The sequence below is a fragment of the Brachyistius frenatus genome, unplaced genomic scaffold, assembly GCF_029030835.1.
Source record: "Brachyistius frenatus isolate BFR_SWC_R1_liver_20210118 unplaced genomic scaffold, ASM2903083v1 Contig_36, whole genome shotgun sequence".
NCBI classification, from domain to species: domain Eukaryota; kingdom Metazoa; phylum Chordata; class Actinopteri; family Embiotocidae; genus Brachyistius; species Brachyistius frenatus.
In genome coordinates, this window is record NW_027210635.1 from 2,556,261 (window position 1) to 2,573,725 (window position 17,465).

The following is a 17,465-nucleotide window of genomic DNA, read 5'->3' on the forward strand; positions in this document are numbered from 1 at the left end:
GAGGAAAATTGTGTGCAACAGGAGTCTCAAAGCTGTTTGATTGCTTTTTAAAATGCCACTCTAAAACTGTGCAGTTTATCACAACAGAAGGCCACAGATGTCGAGAGAGTGTGCATTTAGCAACCGCAGACCACCTGCAGGATCGTCTCAGACCAGACGGCCGATGCAACAGTTTTTTTTTTTTTTTTTTTTACACGACCGATGAATTTCTACACAAACTGTCTCAGGGAAGCTCATTTGATTGGTCATCTTCCTCACTGGGGTCTTGACTTGACTGCAGTTGGTTGTTGTGATGGACTTGAGTGGGGAGATGCTCGCCTCTGATGGCATCTGGCACTTTGAAAAGGTTTTTTTTCTTCATGGATGAATCCTGGTTTACACGGTACTGGGCAGATGACAGACAGCGTGGTATGGCATTGCGTGGGCCCGTGGTGGTGGTGGTGGTGGGGTTTCGGTATGGGCAGGCATAAGCTTTGAACAATGAAACGGTGCACAGAGATATGGTGACAAGATCTTGGGCTCCATTGTCTCATGTTGCTGCATGATAATGATAATGAACAGCCCCGTGTTTTAAGGATCTGTACAGAATTCCTAGGTGAAAACATCCCACTTCCTGCATGACCTGCATACTCACCAGACATTTCACCCATTGAGTAAGTTTGGGATGCCCTGGATCAGCATAGCAAAAACAATAATAAAAAAAAGGGGCATTGTGGCAATATTGTGAAACTGTGCCTAAGACTGTAAAAATCAGACAAACAACCCCAATGAAGATGAAACTGCGTGTGGCCTTTTATTGTGATCAGTCTGCAGCACAAGGGAGCAATGTTCCTGCTGTTTAATCAGCATCTTGTTGTGCCACACACCTGTCAGGCGGATGGGTTATTTTGGTAAAGGTGAAGTGCTCACTTCATCACATTTTAACACGTTTGTAAACAAAAGAGAAATAAATCTTTTGTGTGACTGAGGAAATTTCCTCGATTTTTTTTTTTTTTATTATTATTTTTCTACATGAACTGGGCGCGACAACAAAAGTGTTGCGTTTCTGTTTTTGTTGAGCGTAGAAAAGTGTCGTAAGATTGAAATCAAGCGATCGCCTACGGAACCGGCTTCCGGACACTCCCGAACACTTACGAAGACAGCCTCCCCTCTTCTTCCCGTCCTCCCTCCCTCCCTCTCCTCTCCTCCCTCCTCCTCCTCCTCCCCTCCCTCCTCCCCTTCACGCCTAATGTTGCTGTACCTCAAACCCTCCCCCCGTATCAGAGGACTAGAAACAACAAGCCGCCATTTTGTTTGTGCGGACAGACCGTCAGAAACCGGAGGAGATAACCGAGAGAAGGAGCGAGTCCGGCTACCTACGGCAGCCGCTCCGGGAACCACCGGGGGGAGGAAAGAGCGGTCAAATCCTGTCCGTGGTAATCAAGAGAGCGAGCGAGCGAGAGAGGAAGCATCGCGAAAAAAAGATAAGACGTCAGTGGGGGGGGGAAGAAGAAAAAAAAAAAAAAAACCTCCGACTCGGTGACATAGGCTCGATTATATGTGTGCATGAGAAGGAAATACTCCGGGAAAAAAAAAATATATATATATCCAAGGAAGCGGGTGTTTTGCGGAGCGGAGACGAGGTGAGAGGCGGAAGGAGGGCTCGATTAATATAACGAGGAAGAAAAAAAAAAAAAACTACGAAAAAGGGGGAAAAACATCAACATGAAAAATCAGTATGTGTCCGTCGCGGAGGAAGGAAAGAGCCCACATAGACAATTATATAAATAAATTGCTGCCGGGCAGAAGGGAGAGGTGGAAAGAAAGACGGGTTTAAAGAGAAGAAGGGGAAAATTGCCAGGATCAACACGAAGGGGGGCATTCACCATCACAAAGAGTCAATGAGAGGATTTTGTCAGCCCAAGAAGATTTTATAAGGGGGGGGTGTCAACATTATTGTGCCGATCTGAAGCTTTTCGTCTCCGAAAATAGCCATAATTTTTTCAGCGATTTGCCGTCCAACGGTTTTTTTTTTTTGATAACATTTTTCGCTTTTCTTGGTTCCGAAAGCTTTTTTCTTTTTCTTTTTTTTTTTTTTTTCTACTCCTTCGCACGGGCCGAGAACATCATGAAAACCAGGTGTATGTTTTGAGGATGTTTATCACGCTTTTCATCGTCTGAGATTTCAAGTGAAACACCGGAGGAGGAACCCTCTTCAGGAGCGCAAGTAAACCCAAACGGAGCGTCCCTCTGCGAAATCAAACTAATTGGATCAATCTTTTCTGACTGTCCGCTGATTGGAAATTAGCGGCCGCTATATCGCCCCTCAAACAACTATCCTGTCAAAAAAAAAGAAAAAGGAATAAATTCTGCACGCCGAGAGATTTCATAAGATTTTTCAGTTTTGCCAACCGTGCTGCTGACTGCAATAGCCATTTTTTTTTTTTTTTTTTTTTTCCTCCGCGCATGGGGTTGCAACAACCAAATGTGCAATAATACGAGTCCGATCTTTCCGATCCCAGTGCCTTGCATGGTCCAACAACCGACTGCACAGTTTTAGTCAGCGTGCACATGCAGAAGAAAAGTCCTGCATGGAAATAATACATCCGCAATAGAGAACATTTTTTTTTTTTGTGTGTGTGTGTATCTTGAGTAGCTGCAAAGTGCTGCTCGGGTTCCTGTGTTCCCGTCTTTCTGCGGGATCCAGATACTGTTGAAGCCAGTACAAGTTGTTTTCTTGACAGTACCGCACACACACACACACACCGGCCGGTTTGCCTTGTTGTTGTTGTTTTTTTGGTTGCTTTGGAGATAGTAAAGGAAATCAAGTGGCCCGGACGGCGGTGAGATGCCTGGCCAGGTGAGAAAAAAGGTAAACGCACCCGAAGATTTCATAACTGTTGCATGAGAGAGAGAAAGAGAGAGAGAGAGCAACCTCCTGGAGTTCACACACACACACACACGGACCCTCCTCGGCTTGTGTGTGTGTGTGGTGGTTGTTGTTGTTGTTGTTTTTTTTGGAGGGGATCACATTTTCGCGTCCCGACAAAAAAAAAGAAGAAAAAAAAAAGACTCTTCTTCCCCCCACGGGAGCGTTTCTAGACCTGAAATCGAGGATTTCTCCGCTGACGATGGCGGAAAGGACGGAGCGCGGCGCGGAGGACGGATCCCGGGACAGTTTTTGTGTCGCAGAAGAGGCTACATGAGGTTGTCGGAAGGCCGCACGCTTTTGCCCTTTTTTTCGCCGACTCCACCTTCCCACCTCCTCCTGTTCAAATCTGCGAAGAAACAAAATCTCCGACAGGGGAGGGGGGACTGATATCTGCAAGGGAGGAACAAACCCCGAGAGAGGGAGAAGTGAAAGAGTTCAACGCTGCTTGTCCTCTTCCCCTACCGTCCCCCGAGCGGTGGGGGGACCGATCCAGAGAAGCTTTCTTTTGAAGGGAGTAAAAAAAAAAAAAAAAAAAAAAAAAAGGGGGACGACGTTTGCCCTCCGTGGATTTACAACATCTTTTTTTTTTTTTTTTTTTTTTCTTTTTTTTTTTTTCCTCGTCAAAAATATGGCCGATAATGTCCTGGAGTCCGGCCCGCCTTCAGCCAAGAGGCCCAAGCTGTCCTCTCCGGCACTCTCGGTGTCTGCCAGTGATGGAAATGGTAAATATATCGCGTGCATCGCTTAAGCTGGATGGGAAAGGGAGGGGAGGGAGGGAGGAGGAGGGGGGGGAAACAAAAACAAACAAACAAACAAACAACGTAGCTTTGTGCCTTGTTGGCGGATTAATTACCGGCCGGTGTGTTGTTGTTGTTTTGTTTTTTTTAGGTTTCTTTATAACATCCGAGCTGCCTTTTTTTTTTTTTTAAACCCGTAAAGTAAACTCTCAGCGTGGGTTTTAATTCGTGCTTACGGTTGAGCTTTGAGGTCTGTGAAGAGGAAACGTGTTTTCAGAGATGGCGGCAGGGAGCAACTTTCCAACACTTTGGTGTTTTGATGCGTTAGCATCAACAGGCTAACTTTAGCGACAACTACGAGATCCACGCCTCCAAACAATGGAAGAGTCGAGTCACCCCGGGTTGTTTCCAAGTTCTTCCGAGACACTTTAAAACGCATTGAAAGAGAGAGGACGCGTGGTTGTTGTTTTTATTATTATTATATATATATTCCGTAAAAAGATAAACGAGCGTTTCTTTAAAAAAAAAAAACCGTGTTTTAGGAGGAGAGTAACGGTACCCGAGCGAGCTTAGCGAGCTAGCCGGTCCGAGAACCTCCTCCGGACCGGCTCAGCTGAGCTCCGGCTAAGCTGGCGAGCAAAAGCAAACAAGAAACCCACTCTTTCACTGGATTGCTCCCCCCCCCCCACCACCACCACCACCACCCCCTTTTCAGTGGTTGTGGTAGAAACATAAATAAATAAAATAAAAAGATACCGAGTGGGTCTTGAAAACTCGTGTTCGTAACGTGCCGCCAGCCTGTTTGAAGCGGACTGTTGTAAACCAGCCATTGTTCGACACTTTATGAAAGTTGGACGAAGCGTCGTCGTCCTGCCCGGAGTTAAAAGAAAAGCTGTGTCCATTTTAACTTTGTTAGCCGCGTTTAAATGAAAGGACACAACCAGCCGCAGCCTTTGAAATGTCCCCCTCTCATGTCCTTTGTTCAAAGGCTTTTAGTTTCTCGGTTGTAGTAACTACGAAGCCCATTCTTCGTCCTCCATTGTCTCCGGACGAATATGCGCTGCACTTTTTTATTTTTTATTTTTTTGTGCTGCTGCTCGGTTTTCACGAATAGATTTAAATAAAACAAGCAGACCATTTTGAATGTTTTTTTTTTAATTATTATTATTTACTTTGATTGCGACCGTAACTGCAAACACATTAATTTGCACACATTGAGCAAGAGGCTGTACAAACCCGGGCATCGTTTCCTCTTGTTGCACACTGCTGGCACTGCAGAGTTTGAATGAACAAGGTCTTCTGCTGTTGTCAATTACACTGTATGTATGTATGTCAGCATGTATAGAAGATGTATTTTGCAGAATTATGGACTCTGATTTTGTCAGCCTTAGCTTACTGGTGGCCCGCCACACCACAAGTTCTCCATTTATGTCAGGAACCAAATCAGTGTGAATTTCCAGCTTGATCTCGTCTTAATCTCCTCCATTAACTGGACTCCCCAATGCAGCGAGAGCAGGAGTTGAATCATGCTTCAAGTCAACCGCTGGCACAACATATCTTCTACTTAGCAGCACAGGATTTCAGAGGGTTTTTTTTTTTAGTAAGATGCCAATATGCCTCGAGTCATCCTGAAAACCAGACGTTCAGGTTATGCTTTTGTGGATCTATCTGAAGATAGCATGTTGGTATGTAGGATTATACGTCTGTTTACAGACACAGATTGTGATTTGAATAGATTTCAGTCCACTCGAACGACTTTACCATTAATTTCCCGACTTATGCTTCGCCCTGTTTCATGCTCCTGTACCATATGACTGCAGCTCAAATGCTCACACCTACCTAGGTACTGTAGTGTTTACTCCTGCGGCTTCTCACTCTGTCCCCACTATGTTCACTCTCCATGTATGGCACCCCACCAAACCACAGACTGATGCCCAGGAGAGAAGCCCAGGCTGTGAGAGGCAGCTAATGCTGCACTGGTTGTCTAGCTATAGGCTGTAGATTAAGGGTTAATCCTTTTTAAAGTAATGTCAATAAACTGAATAAAATATATTTTGTAGTTTGGTAAGATTTTTTTCCCCCTGTTCCTACATGTGTAGATTTTGGTTCACTCTTTGACCTGGAGCACGACCTCCCAGATGAGCTCATCAGTTCAGCGGACCTTGGGCTGACCAACGGAGGGGATGCCAGCCAACTCCATACCAGTCTTGGAGGCGTTGGAGGAGGGATCGGTGTGGGAGGAGGCCAGGATGCCGCTGCAAAACATAAACAGCTGTCTGAACTCTTGCGTGCTGGAGCACCAGCACAGCAGGGCGGCCCTGCTTCCAATTGCTCACCATCTGGGGCTTCCATGGGGATGATGGGAAGTGTTAGTGTCTCCCCTGGTGGACCTCAAGGCATGCCACCCCAGGGCCAGCAGCAACAACCTGGATTAATGCAGCAGGTTGGGATGGTCGGAGGGGTGGCTGCGCTCAACCGGGCGGCAGCCATGATGGGCGCCCAGAAGGGCAACACTGGACAGCAGCAGCAAGGGCTGATGGGGGGCCAGGTGGTGAATGGCTCACCCAGAATGGGTTACCCTGGCAGTGCCGGCATGGGTAACAGCAGTAATCTTTTGGCAGAAACCCTACAGCAGCAGCAGCAGCAGGGCGGTCAGCAAATGGGAGCTGGGGGTCAGGCTGGGATGAGACCGCAGCAGCCCGGTGCACTGAACAAGGTAGGCACACCCAAAGCAGCACGGCCTGAAATTGACATCCCAGTTACGAAGATGTTATAGCAAATGATCAGCTGTGGTAAATTACAGTTGAACTGAGGCTAAGATGTTCCACGTGCAGCTCTTGGTACTCCGCTGAATTGTAGTAGTTACTCATGTAGGCGCAGGCAAGAGTTTGGTTATGTGTTGGACTCACAGCTACATCACGGTGTGTTACTGATGGTTAACCTCCTTTCCATTCAATATGCCACATGATGGTTGTGGTTTTGTTCTAAAGGTTTGAAGGCATCACTGCAAACGTCCATTAAACGATAAGTTTTAATTGAGGTGTACATCTGCAACTGCATGAGATTACCGCTCTGTGCCTTGTAAAGTCCTGTTGCTGTAATATCAAGACCATCAAGACCATTGTCCGTGTTTTTTTTAACTGATTGTTTTTTATTATGCACAAAGGAAATTATGCTGTTTAGGTTGGTCAATAAATCCATCAAGCTGTTTTATTTTCTCTCAAAGCTCAGAAGAGGATAAACAGTTTCATGAGACTCTTTCACATAGAAACAGTAAATAGCCCACTTCACATTGTTGGTGATAATGGACCACCCTGATTGTACTTTGAATCACAGTTTGATTTGCTGCTGTTGAATCAAAGAAGAGTTTGGCCGGAGTTTGAAGTAGTTGAAAATACAGTCAGCTGGAGTCTTGAGATTGCTGCTGATGGAGACGCTTTCCAATTTGAAAAAGTATCAAAGATCCTGTCTTTGCTGTTAAATTATTGTAAGTGTACTTTCGCAATAGCAGCGACGCTCAGATTTTAAAAACAAGCCAATGTTTTTCGACACTACATACTTTTTAATCTCATGTGAGAGGACATTATAATATATATAATACCCCCCGCCTTGATACTTATATCATGCTTTCTTACGTTGTGAAAAGTATTTGATCTTTAAAACCATTTCCTCTTCTCCTACTTTTGTCCTCACATTGTTTCTCCGCCTCCTCTTCCCCTTCTCTCACCCTCTCTCTTTCCTTGGGCTTCCCCTCCCTCTACTCTCCACCGTTCTCCAGATGAGTATGATGGCCAATGCGGGCCCCTATGGCGGTCCGTATGGCCAGTCTGCTGGCCAGGGGCTGCCTGGAGCAGGGCTGGGCCCACAGCTCCAGAATAAGGCAGGCCTGCCCAACAATATGGCCGCCCAGTTCAACATGGACAAGAAGGCACCACCGGGTCAAAGCATGCCTGGGATGGTAGGATTTGTTTGTTTCTGTTTTCTACAGTTGGATAAACTCGGTAGCCAAAGTAGAAGTATCTTGCCTGCTTCTATAGCTTAAGCTCACATTTTTTAAGTCTTAAGTCTCTTGAACTATTTAAAGTAAAACCAAATACATAAAAGGGACAACCAAAAAGTTTAGGGACTGCTCCTGTTGGGCTCAAACAGAGAAAACACAAAATGTGTGTAACTCAGGTGCTGATGTTGATTAAGTGATGTACCTTGGGATGCTTAATCACAAGGATTATAGCTTCCCCCTGCTCTGTGCACATTGTGTGCTCCATTCACACACAACAAGAGCAGCCTTTGAACTCTTTGAATGGTTTTCATATATTGTAGCATTGGATGAGATACTGGTTCTTGGTTAAAGACTAAATCTGAAGATATTCTCCATTGTTCCTACTGTCAACAAATCCCATGAGAACATTCTGATTTTCATTCTTAACACAACTGCTTCCATAACTGCTGATGGGTACAAATGAGTACAACTCTGTCTCAATGACGGCAGGCTCTTTACACACTTATGCTTTCAGATGTGATTGAACAACGTGTTCACGAGAGCCACAGACGAACCGAGGAGAGTTGGAATAAAGCGTTCAGGCATTGTTGACAGTATCAGAAACATAGTATATCTGCGGCATGATCCTTTACCATCTAATGTCATACTGGGCTTTTAATTGCCCAGGGTCATGAAAGCTGGTAACCTTAAGAGGTTGCTTGTGGCTCCATCAGTCTGTCAGGAAAAGAGCTCATACACATGTGTGAATGTTGTTACTCATGGCGTAAATGGACTCCTACCCACAAAGTTACTCTACTGCTCTAGTACAAGGCCCAACGGCAGACCTGCATTCGTCTCTCGCACATTGCATGTTCCAAAATCGTATATATATATTTTTTTTATATGCCTTTGCTAAGGTTTTCTCAAACAATGCTTCATGTAAACGCAAATTTAAAAGCACGGTTTTATAAGATTTTTCATTTTTATTGGCATATTTTGACCTGGCAACAGGATGTTAATGTCCAATCACTGTCCAGGTGAGCAACCTCTGTTGCACCCAACAGTTTATTACAGACTACGTAAAAGTCACTTGGCCTTAAGGGCCTCCAGTCTAAGTTGTGGGCTGCTCTGACTTGTATAGTATTATATATATAGTATTTTAAAGTTATTGTCAAACCATTCCCTCTTTAGTTGGTGATGATGATAACACTGAGGACTGTAGTAATAGTTTTTTAGAGCTTCTACTCTACTACTACTGACTGCTTTTGATAACAGAATAACTAAAAGGATATTTCTTAAAATCGACTTTTTCTTCTTTCTTCCCTCAGTACTTTAGTGATTGTAATGATGTATCTACTCTTCATTCTTGAGTATTTTAAACTGTTAGAAAAATATGGCCAAGCCAGTCATTTTGCAGTCAGAAAATGTTTTACACGTGCATCTATGTTTAAATGTAAATTTTCATGCCGCAAAAAATCTAGAAAAAAATGGATCATTGACTGTTCGCATCCCAGCTGTTACTCGATTGGCCATCGCAAATGGTCCCATTATTAAACCTGATCATCTATGCCTCCTCTCTCTTCTCTCCTAAGACTCCTCAGCAGCAGCAGCAGCAGTCCGGAGCAGTCGGGGGAGCGGCAGCAGTTGGCGGGGCCCAGGTTGGACTCAGTGCGATCGGGGCAGGACCCGGCTCAGCTCCCCCTACCGCAGACCCGGAGAAGCGGAAACTGATCCAGCAGCAGCTGGTGCTCTTGTTGCACGCGCACAAGTGCCAGCGGAGGGAGCAGGCCAACGGGGAAGTGCGGCAGTGCAACCTGCCCCACTGCCGCACCATGAAGAACGTGCTCAACCACATGACTCATTGCCAGGCTGGCAAGTCCTGCCAGGGTAAGTCTGACGAATTATGCAGATTTCTGGTTTAATGACGTGTGGTTTATGTCCTAAACACTAAGCAGTCTTTAAGATTGTCGTGCATCTTTTTTTCGCTTGTTCTTGCATGTTGTTTAATCCCTCTTGGTTTGCCTCCCGGTTCTTCTTTGTATCAGGTTGAGTTATTCTCTTCAGCTGGCTGTCCTACTGTAATTTTTCTTTCCTCCTTCTCCCATTGAGCCTCCATCTGGACATAGTTTTATTACTGAATGACTCATATAATAACTCTTGGTTTCTGCCTTCTCTCTCCTCCTTTTGACTTCTTTTTCCTCATCCTTGTCTCATTATTCATCTCCCTCCTTCCCTCTGTCACAATTTGTCACTGCACTTGTTCTCCCTCTCTTCTCCTCCCTTTTCTCTAACTTTTATCCATTTCTACTTCTCCTCCACCAGTGGCACACTGTGCCTCATCCAGACAGATCATCTCTCATTGGAAGAATTGCACGCGACACGACTGTCCTGTGTGCCTGCCACTGAAAAACGCCGGAGACAAGAGGAACCAGCAGTGTGAGTGTTTCTCGCTCTGTGGCTGTGAGCAGTATGCATGCTCATGGCTCTTATCGTTGAATTATTACATATGACCAGTAGGCTTGAACTCACTGATACTCAACCTTGCTACATCGCTCTCTCTTGTTCTCCCTCTTCCTCCCATCACCACAGCTCTCATCAACAGTGCCGGTTTAGTGAACTCTTTAGGTTCAGGGGTGCCCGGCGGACAGTCCAACACCCCGAACCTAAACCCGCCTAACCAGATAGACCCCAGCTCCATAGAGAGGGCCTACGCTGCACTAGGCCTCACTTACCAGGGCAACCAGATGCCACAGCAGCCACCGCAGTCCAACATGCCAAACCAGGGCCTGCAGGGGCAGCCTGGTCTGAGGACCTTAAACACCATGGGTTAGTTTGAAATGCCTTCACATATCAGATGATAGCTTACCAGGCCCTTCCTGAACATTGGGTTCATTCTTGCCCTTAGGGGACAATATAATCCAGAAGCAAGCTTTTTCAGAGCTTTCAGGTGCATCTCCTCAGTAAATGGAGCTGTCTCGGGTGTCATCACAGGACTCCTTGATCTTAACTAGCTGTCCACTGACTGATGATTAATAACTTTGTTACATTAATCAGATTTATAGTTAAGTGTAGTTTAATGTCACATTGCTTTTGATGATTTCTTACATGGTTAAAAAGAAATTCTGAAGTGGACATTAAATCACTTGTTCTTTGGCCTGAAAATGTTCAGATTTTGAAATGTGTCTTAAATCAACACAAGAAATCTGTTTTAGGAACTTCTCTGCACAAATATTGATGTTAGTATTTCCCAATGAAAATCACCCTCTAACTATCTCTTCCCAGGAGGAAACTCTATGGGAGTGAACGGTGGAGTGGGGGTGCAGCCTCCCAACCAGTCCACTCTACTGCCAGACGCCATGTTGCACAACAGCATGAATGCACAGAGGTCAGACAGCTTTTTACTTTTTCTTAAGTCAGGCGGCTGCCATATAACAGCCTTGTACAAAGTTTAAAACAAAATTGTTCTGTGTTTGCTTAAAGTCTTAACTTTCCTCTGTTGTTTCCCTCAGTTTGATGAATGATGGTGTGGGGAACTTGGGCTCCATGCCCACAGCTACTCCTCCCTCTGCCGCAGGCATGAGGAAGTCTTGGCATGAAGATATCACGCAAGACCTCCGGAACCACCTTGTCCACAAGCTGTGAGTCTTTCCAAGTCCTTCAAAAGCCCTATTAAATGGACTCATTTTAATCAGGTTATTTCACAATTGTATGACAATGGGATGTGTTTGTCCTCAACTTAATTGTAGCTCTGTTTTTGCTGTGTGTATGAGTAGTGTGCAGGCCATCTTCCCCACCCCTGACCCAGCTGCACTGAAGGACCGGCGGATGGAGAATCTGGTGGCTTACGCTCGAAAAGTAGAGGGAGACATGTACGAGTCGGCTAACAGTCGGGTAAGAAAGCAGCACACGCAGAGCATTAAGTAATGTGGCATGACCGTCAGCTTCCAGATATGCAATGAGGAAATATATGTATTTATATCGAGATGTGTCCTGTAACATCGTCCCTTTCTCCTGCTGCGGCCCTTCCAGGCGGAGTACTACCACCTTCTGGCAGAGAAGATCTACAAAATCCAAAAGGAGCTGGAAGAAAAGAGGAGGACGCGGCTCCAGAAGCAGGGCATGATGCCTGGCCAACCTGGCATCGCCTCCCCAGGCCTCCCACAGGTGCCTCCCGGCATGGGACAGCCACCCATGCCCCCGGGTCAACCGCTGAGTAAGTAAACATCCCCTGCTGTTAGTTCAATCACACACACACACACACACACACACACACACACACACACAACTATATATAATAAATCTTTTAGCTGAGCCCAGTCCATGTTGCATGACACATAATGCTGAACACTGATCAGATTTTTCATCTACTAAGTGAAATATAATTCATGGAAAGAGGTGTAATCTTGTAGAAAAAGAGCATACACATGCTCACTGATGCTATAAATATGATGGGGATGAATTTGATTTGACTGGTTTTCTGTGATACTGATCTGTGATTTCTCTAACTCTGTATCACCCTGTCAGATGGTCCTCACGCTGATCCGTCCATGGTCCGACCAGCTGGACCCAATCAGATGGTCAACAGGATGCAGAACCCAGCAGGTACGTTTCTTAATCATTGACAGGAAATCTTTTTTTTTTTTTATTTTTTTATTTTACATACCTGCATACTAAAATAAGTAGTGCAAGCCACAAAAAGAAAACAGTGACAGTACAAAATGTATGTTTTCCTGACCTCTCATTAACATGTTTCCCTTTTTGTCCTCTTTCACTTTTAGGAATGAACCAGTTTGGTCAGATGGGGATGCAGTCCATGGGTCAGAGGTCGACACCTCCCCTTCCTCTTAATCCTCCAATGAACCAGGTTAGCATTAATGTCACCACCTCTATCATTACTTAAGGCATCCAAAATTTCAGACATTATCTTACTAACTCCAAGTACAGTACGCTTCACAAAAGGCAAAGAAATGACTTGACATGTCACTCGCTGTTTTGTTTCCAGATGGGTATGGGAGCAACAAGGATGGGTCAGCCCAACGTCTCACAGTTGCAGAACCAGTACCTCCCCCCAGGCCAGTTTCCTGGGTCCAGTCCTGGACGTGGTTCTGGCCCTGTTGGCATGAACCAGCAGGGAGCACAGACGTCTGTGCCGCAGGTAAGGGAGAAGTGACAGCATCTTGTAACCTAAAGATGAGTTTTAGTGCCTGAGGGTTCTTTGGTTTTTGTTAAAGCAGAAAAAAACAAGTGATTGACTTGAAATTACAATGTATTTTGAGTTGGATTTGGGAAACCTGCTGAATGAATGTGAATGAGCACAATCAAAGGCATCCGCTTTCAGAACGATTTGATAAAAATGGATGAATAATGTATAATGAACTCTTGTTGGCACATAAAGTTTAAAGGCTGACACAGCCTTCCCCGGGTGATTAATTTATTTCATAGATTTTAAAGAGGCTGATCAGATGTATGCCCTGTGTCTTATCCTTTGTAGCAGAACCAGATGTCAACGCCACCTTCCCTCCCAGCCAGCAGCCCTGCAGCACAGTCTGCCTCTTCTGGTCCAGGTTCCGGAGCCCCAGCTGGCTCTATGGGGTCTGCTAACGCCAGTGGTGCTGGGCCGCTACCCAACCTGCCTCCATCCTCCACCTCCACTCAGCCAAACTCCTTCCCTCACTGCCCACCCATGCGAACAAACTCCCCGTCACCAGCGCGCAGCTTAACGCCTCAGCCCCATCAAACACCCCCGACGTTACCTGGTTCTCAGACCCCACAACCACACACCCCCAGCACACCCCAGCTGCCCCCTCAACAGCACCCCCAACAGCAACAACAGCAACAACAACAAGGCTCGCAGCAGCAGCAGCAGCAGCAGCAGCAGCCGCCATCAGGGCAGGCGGTGACCTCTGACAAAGCCAATCAGCCACAGCAGACGCTTGGGGGCGGGGCTTCTTCAGCCCCCCAAGCAGCTCAGACCCCTACAGTGCCGACCCAGAATGCTCATGTGCCGTTACAGCTGCCGCAGACCCCAGTGAGTAGATCATACCCTTTCACCACTTTGCCTCCTACCATTCCCAGCACTGACAAATGTAAGCCTGGAGCCTCCTGATCCCTCTGGTTCTGTGAGCCTTTGGGTCTGAACTGTGTGGAGAGCTTGATCCCCGTGTCCACGCAAGTCTAGTTACTTAAAGAATAAGAACAAATCAAAAGTTAATGTAAAAAAGAGCATTTTATTATAAAACAAAAGTTTGTTGATTAAAAAAAATCCAAGGTGTTCAGATTTTGCAAATAAATGGACGGTCTTTGCACTACTTAACTTAAAGAAAGACTTAAATGTGCAATAATTCCTTTTTAAACGAATTACAAAAGTCGTGCGTGTGGAACCTCACTCCATCTTTGTCCTTTTTGCCTCAGCTATCTTCGAAGCCTTCTCTGACAACAGATGGTCAGGTTTCCTCTCCAGCCTCCGTCACCAGCAGCGCCGACCCCAACTCCCAGCTCACCACGGTAGATAGCTCTGCTCCCAGCCAGGAGGACATCAAAATGGAGGTGAAGAAGCAGGAGGAGGATGACGAAGGAACCGACTCCCAAAGCGAGGGCAAGGGGAAAATGGGCAAGGGTCAATCTGATGTGAAGATGGAGGAGAAACTAGAGGTAAGATTGTCTAAAATATAACATGGTGTCAGGCCTAAAGGGTTGTAGACTCTGTTTTATATTGAAAGATATATCAGTATATTGACACCTGAATATTCCTCTCAGATAAAGAAAGAGAAGCCATCAGGAGACGGGTGTAAAGGCGAACCCATGGATACTTCTTCATCCTCCGTGTCATCGTCATTAGCAACTAGCGAGGACAAGAAGCCAGAGGTGAAGAAAGAGCCCAAAGAGGAAGAGGAGGGGTCCGGTTCAACAGCTACCAACAGCTCCCCAGCCAGCACTCAGAGCAAGAAGAAAAGTAAGTGACTGAACGGCTACCATCATCTGCACAGGACACGGTGTCAAGTGGAGTCGGCAAGTGCGCTCAAGTAAAGTAGTGTTACTAACGAGAACTTCAGTCCGAGGATCCGAACCGAGTACGACTTCTGTAACCTTTGACACATTAATCCTCGGCCACCCTGACAGTCCTGACCTCTGAGGGGACGCAGATCGAGAGCATCCTAAATATAGCAAGCTATCATAGCTTATCAGCTTTGTTGCAACTTTCACTTCTATATAATCTCTTCTGCTGGATTAAAAACTGCTCCCTACTGGAGCACTGGTTTGCAGACCGGTACGAGACAGAAGTACATGGTGAAAAGAATTTCAATAAACCGTGTCCTGCTGACAAGCTTGCTAACAGTTTTAGCAATTTTATGTTAAATTTTCAATAACATTGAACAAAATGGCAGACTGAAGTAAACCGAGTAGCCCCTGACCGACGAGTGATCGCGGGCCAACAAACAAGTTAATGGTCCTACAGCCGGAGACATACTTGCTTTAAACTACGCGTTCGCATGCTGGCTGCCGAACGTATCCTGCGTCTGTTTGGAGCGTTGGTTGTACACGTCCTCAGAAATCAACGCAATGAAAGATGCAACATGCACATAACCGGTAAGGATGGTGTGTGGGCAGTACGGAGACGTGACAGCGTCACAGACCTACAAAAGTAAATGGAAACAATTCAGAGGCCGTTACATCCACGCATGGTGGAAAATGCTGGAAATACAGAGCTGATTGGGTGTTTTGTCCCCCGCGACCACAGAATCTGCAAACTAGTGACCGGGTTGAACGTTTCCTTCAAGCACATCCAGATGTTTGTATCCTTGTCTCTCTGGCGTTCCCTCTAAGTCCTCCGGTAACGACAAGTACAGAGGGAAGTATGTGAACAATAAAGTTCACGACACAAACGGTTGTTAACGTGACTGCGGCCTACGTCCTTCGCCTGATGGCGTGCTGTGTTTGATGTGAGCTGTAGGTGTCGTCAGAGTTTCACTGCTCGCCGTCCTGCCTCTTCTCTCGCTCATTTCGGTTTTGTTTTTCCAGTCTTCAAGCCTGAGGAGCTGCGTCAGGCTCTGATGCCCACTCTGGAGGCTCTGTACCGGCAGGACCCCGAGTCCCTTCCCTTCCGTCAGCCGGTGGACCCCCAGTTACTGGGAATACCCGTACGTATTCGAACTAGTAACAAAACTAACCTGGTAAGGGACTGCACTGGCTGCCATTTTGCTTCAACTCCTCTGAAAACGTAGCTTTTTTTCTGTTTTATATATTTTCAGTTTTTTCCATCTAAAATATTTATTTATTTTTTTGTCATAGTTGCCATATTTGTTTAATTTCATTTTACATTCTTGCTTACAGTTTCTTTACTCTTTGAGTGGACGTTTGTTCCATTGCATGTCAGAAGTTAAGATTTGAGTGTGTGTGTGTGTGTGTGTGTGTGTGTGTGTGTGTATGTGTGCGCGCGTGTGTTTTCGTTTGTGTGCCAGTTTGTATTAGTCTGTCATTTATAAATGAAAGCAATGACTCTTATGAACATAAATGCAAATTGGATATGAAACGTTATTGGACCAGACGTTTATGTTTTGATGGATGTTACTCAGTTGATATCATTTTATCTGATTTGTAGAAAGCCCAATCATTATAAGATTACAAAAAATAAATTAAAAAAAAAATCACCTGATCCAAATTTCCATCTGAGTATTGTAGCTCATTGATTAGCAGCTGTTTGTCTTTCACAGCTCACCCACTACAATAAAGAGACAATAGCGACTCTATTTCAGTGAGCAATTTCAAAACGAGAGACTGTTTTGCAGTTCATGAGCCAGTTGCTTTCGTTTATCACTTTAATTTGCCTTTTGACATCACATTTTAGGTTCCCATCACAAAGTTTTTTTTTTCTAGTTTTCATCGTAGTGTTCCAATGCTAGCTTTCTAGTTCAGTTCCTCACCAGTCGTAGTGTGACAGTGCTCAGGTGGGCAGCGTGTAGAGGCGGGACAGTACCTTTTACCTTCATGGCATTCAAATTGGGGGGACTTGAAAAAAGACCATGTCGCACTAAAACAGAGCGACGGAGTCCGTCCTCCAACTGCCTCAATATGAAATTTAATGAACTCCATTTTCAGAGCAGAGGTGAGCAAAGCAGCGGGCTGCCAGCTCACCTCTGCTTCAGGAACCTCCACAGTCAAGTGATGCAACTTTCCTCTGGTGTATAATTATACAACATTTTCATTTGACTGATTGAAAATGTAAGTTCACTCCCAGCCTGGTGGGATCTATAAAAAAAAAAAAAAAGTGACTGACGTGGTAATGTGCATCACTTGTTTGTTCATGCGAGTGGTTCCACTCAGAGATGAGGGTCTGTTTCCGAACTCTTGTTGCCATGGTGACACGGAGATGGACCCTGCTCTTTGAAACTCGCACCTCCCTCCTTTTTCTGTTGTTGTTGTTGAATCTCCAAAAAAGCTTCTCTTTTCCTCGTGCTCCTCTCTGCTTCTCTCTCTGACGGTGCTTCAGTTTTTGAGGAGAAGCGGAGGGCAGCAGAAGATGGGAACAGAAAAACAACTTGGAGACCCACAGACCCACAGACACACACACACACACACACACACACACACACACACACACACACACACACACACACACACACACACACACACACACACACACACACACACACACACACACACACACACACACACACACACACATTTGCTTCACCTCAGCACTGTTGGCTTTAACTCTGCCATCGTATTGCCGCTCATGCTGCTGGCGTTGTTAATGCCAACCACTATGTTGCTTAAAACAGTAGATCTCTGTATGCCTCTTGCTTTTGCCACTGCTCTGTTCTTCTTGGTTTTGCACCCT

The 17,465-nt window shown here is 45.5% G+C and overlaps 1 protein-coding gene across 6 annotated transcripts in view; it reads left to right on the plus strand.

Annotated features, from left to right (window-relative positions):
* The first annotated feature begins 2,927 nt into the window (after nt 1-2,927).
* Nucleotides 2,928-17,465, plus strand: part of ep300b (E1A binding protein p300 b) — a 32,368-nt gene continuing 17,830 nt past the window's right edge. For 3 of the 6 annotated variants that reach the window (XM_069701314.1, XM_069701318.1, XM_069701315.1), the window contains exons 1-17: nt 2,928-3,633; nt 5,748-6,364; nt 7,427-7,615; nt 9,235-9,514; nt 9,950-10,063; nt 10,217-10,453; nt 10,910-11,012; nt 11,137-11,265; nt 11,401-11,518; nt 11,657-11,840; nt 12,152-12,229; nt 12,406-12,491; nt 12,630-12,782; nt 13,119-13,655; nt 14,039-14,278; nt 14,384-14,579; nt 15,647-15,798. In XM_069701314.1, the coding sequence (XP_069557415.1) occupies nt 3,540-3,633; nt 5,748-6,364; nt 7,427-7,615; nt 9,235-9,514; nt 9,950-10,063; nt 10,217-10,453; nt 10,910-11,012; nt 11,137-11,265; nt 11,401-11,518; nt 11,657-11,840; nt 12,152-12,229; nt 12,406-12,491; nt 12,630-12,782; nt 13,119-13,655; nt 14,039-14,278; nt 14,384-14,579; nt 15,647-15,798 (3,507 nt within the window). In that variant the 5' untranslated portion in view covers nt 2,928-3,539. Of the gene's footprint in view, nt 3,634-5,747; nt 6,365-7,426; nt 7,616-9,219; nt 9,515-9,949; nt 10,064-10,216; nt 10,454-10,909; nt 11,013-11,136; nt 11,266-11,400; nt 11,519-11,656; nt 11,841-12,151; nt 12,230-12,405; nt 12,492-12,629; nt 12,783-13,118; nt 13,656-14,038; nt 14,279-14,383; nt 14,580-15,646; nt 15,799-17,465 lie in introns of all 6 variants that reach the window. The other 3 variants (XM_069701316.1, XM_069701313.1, XM_069701317.1) reach the window with 3 other exon arrangements.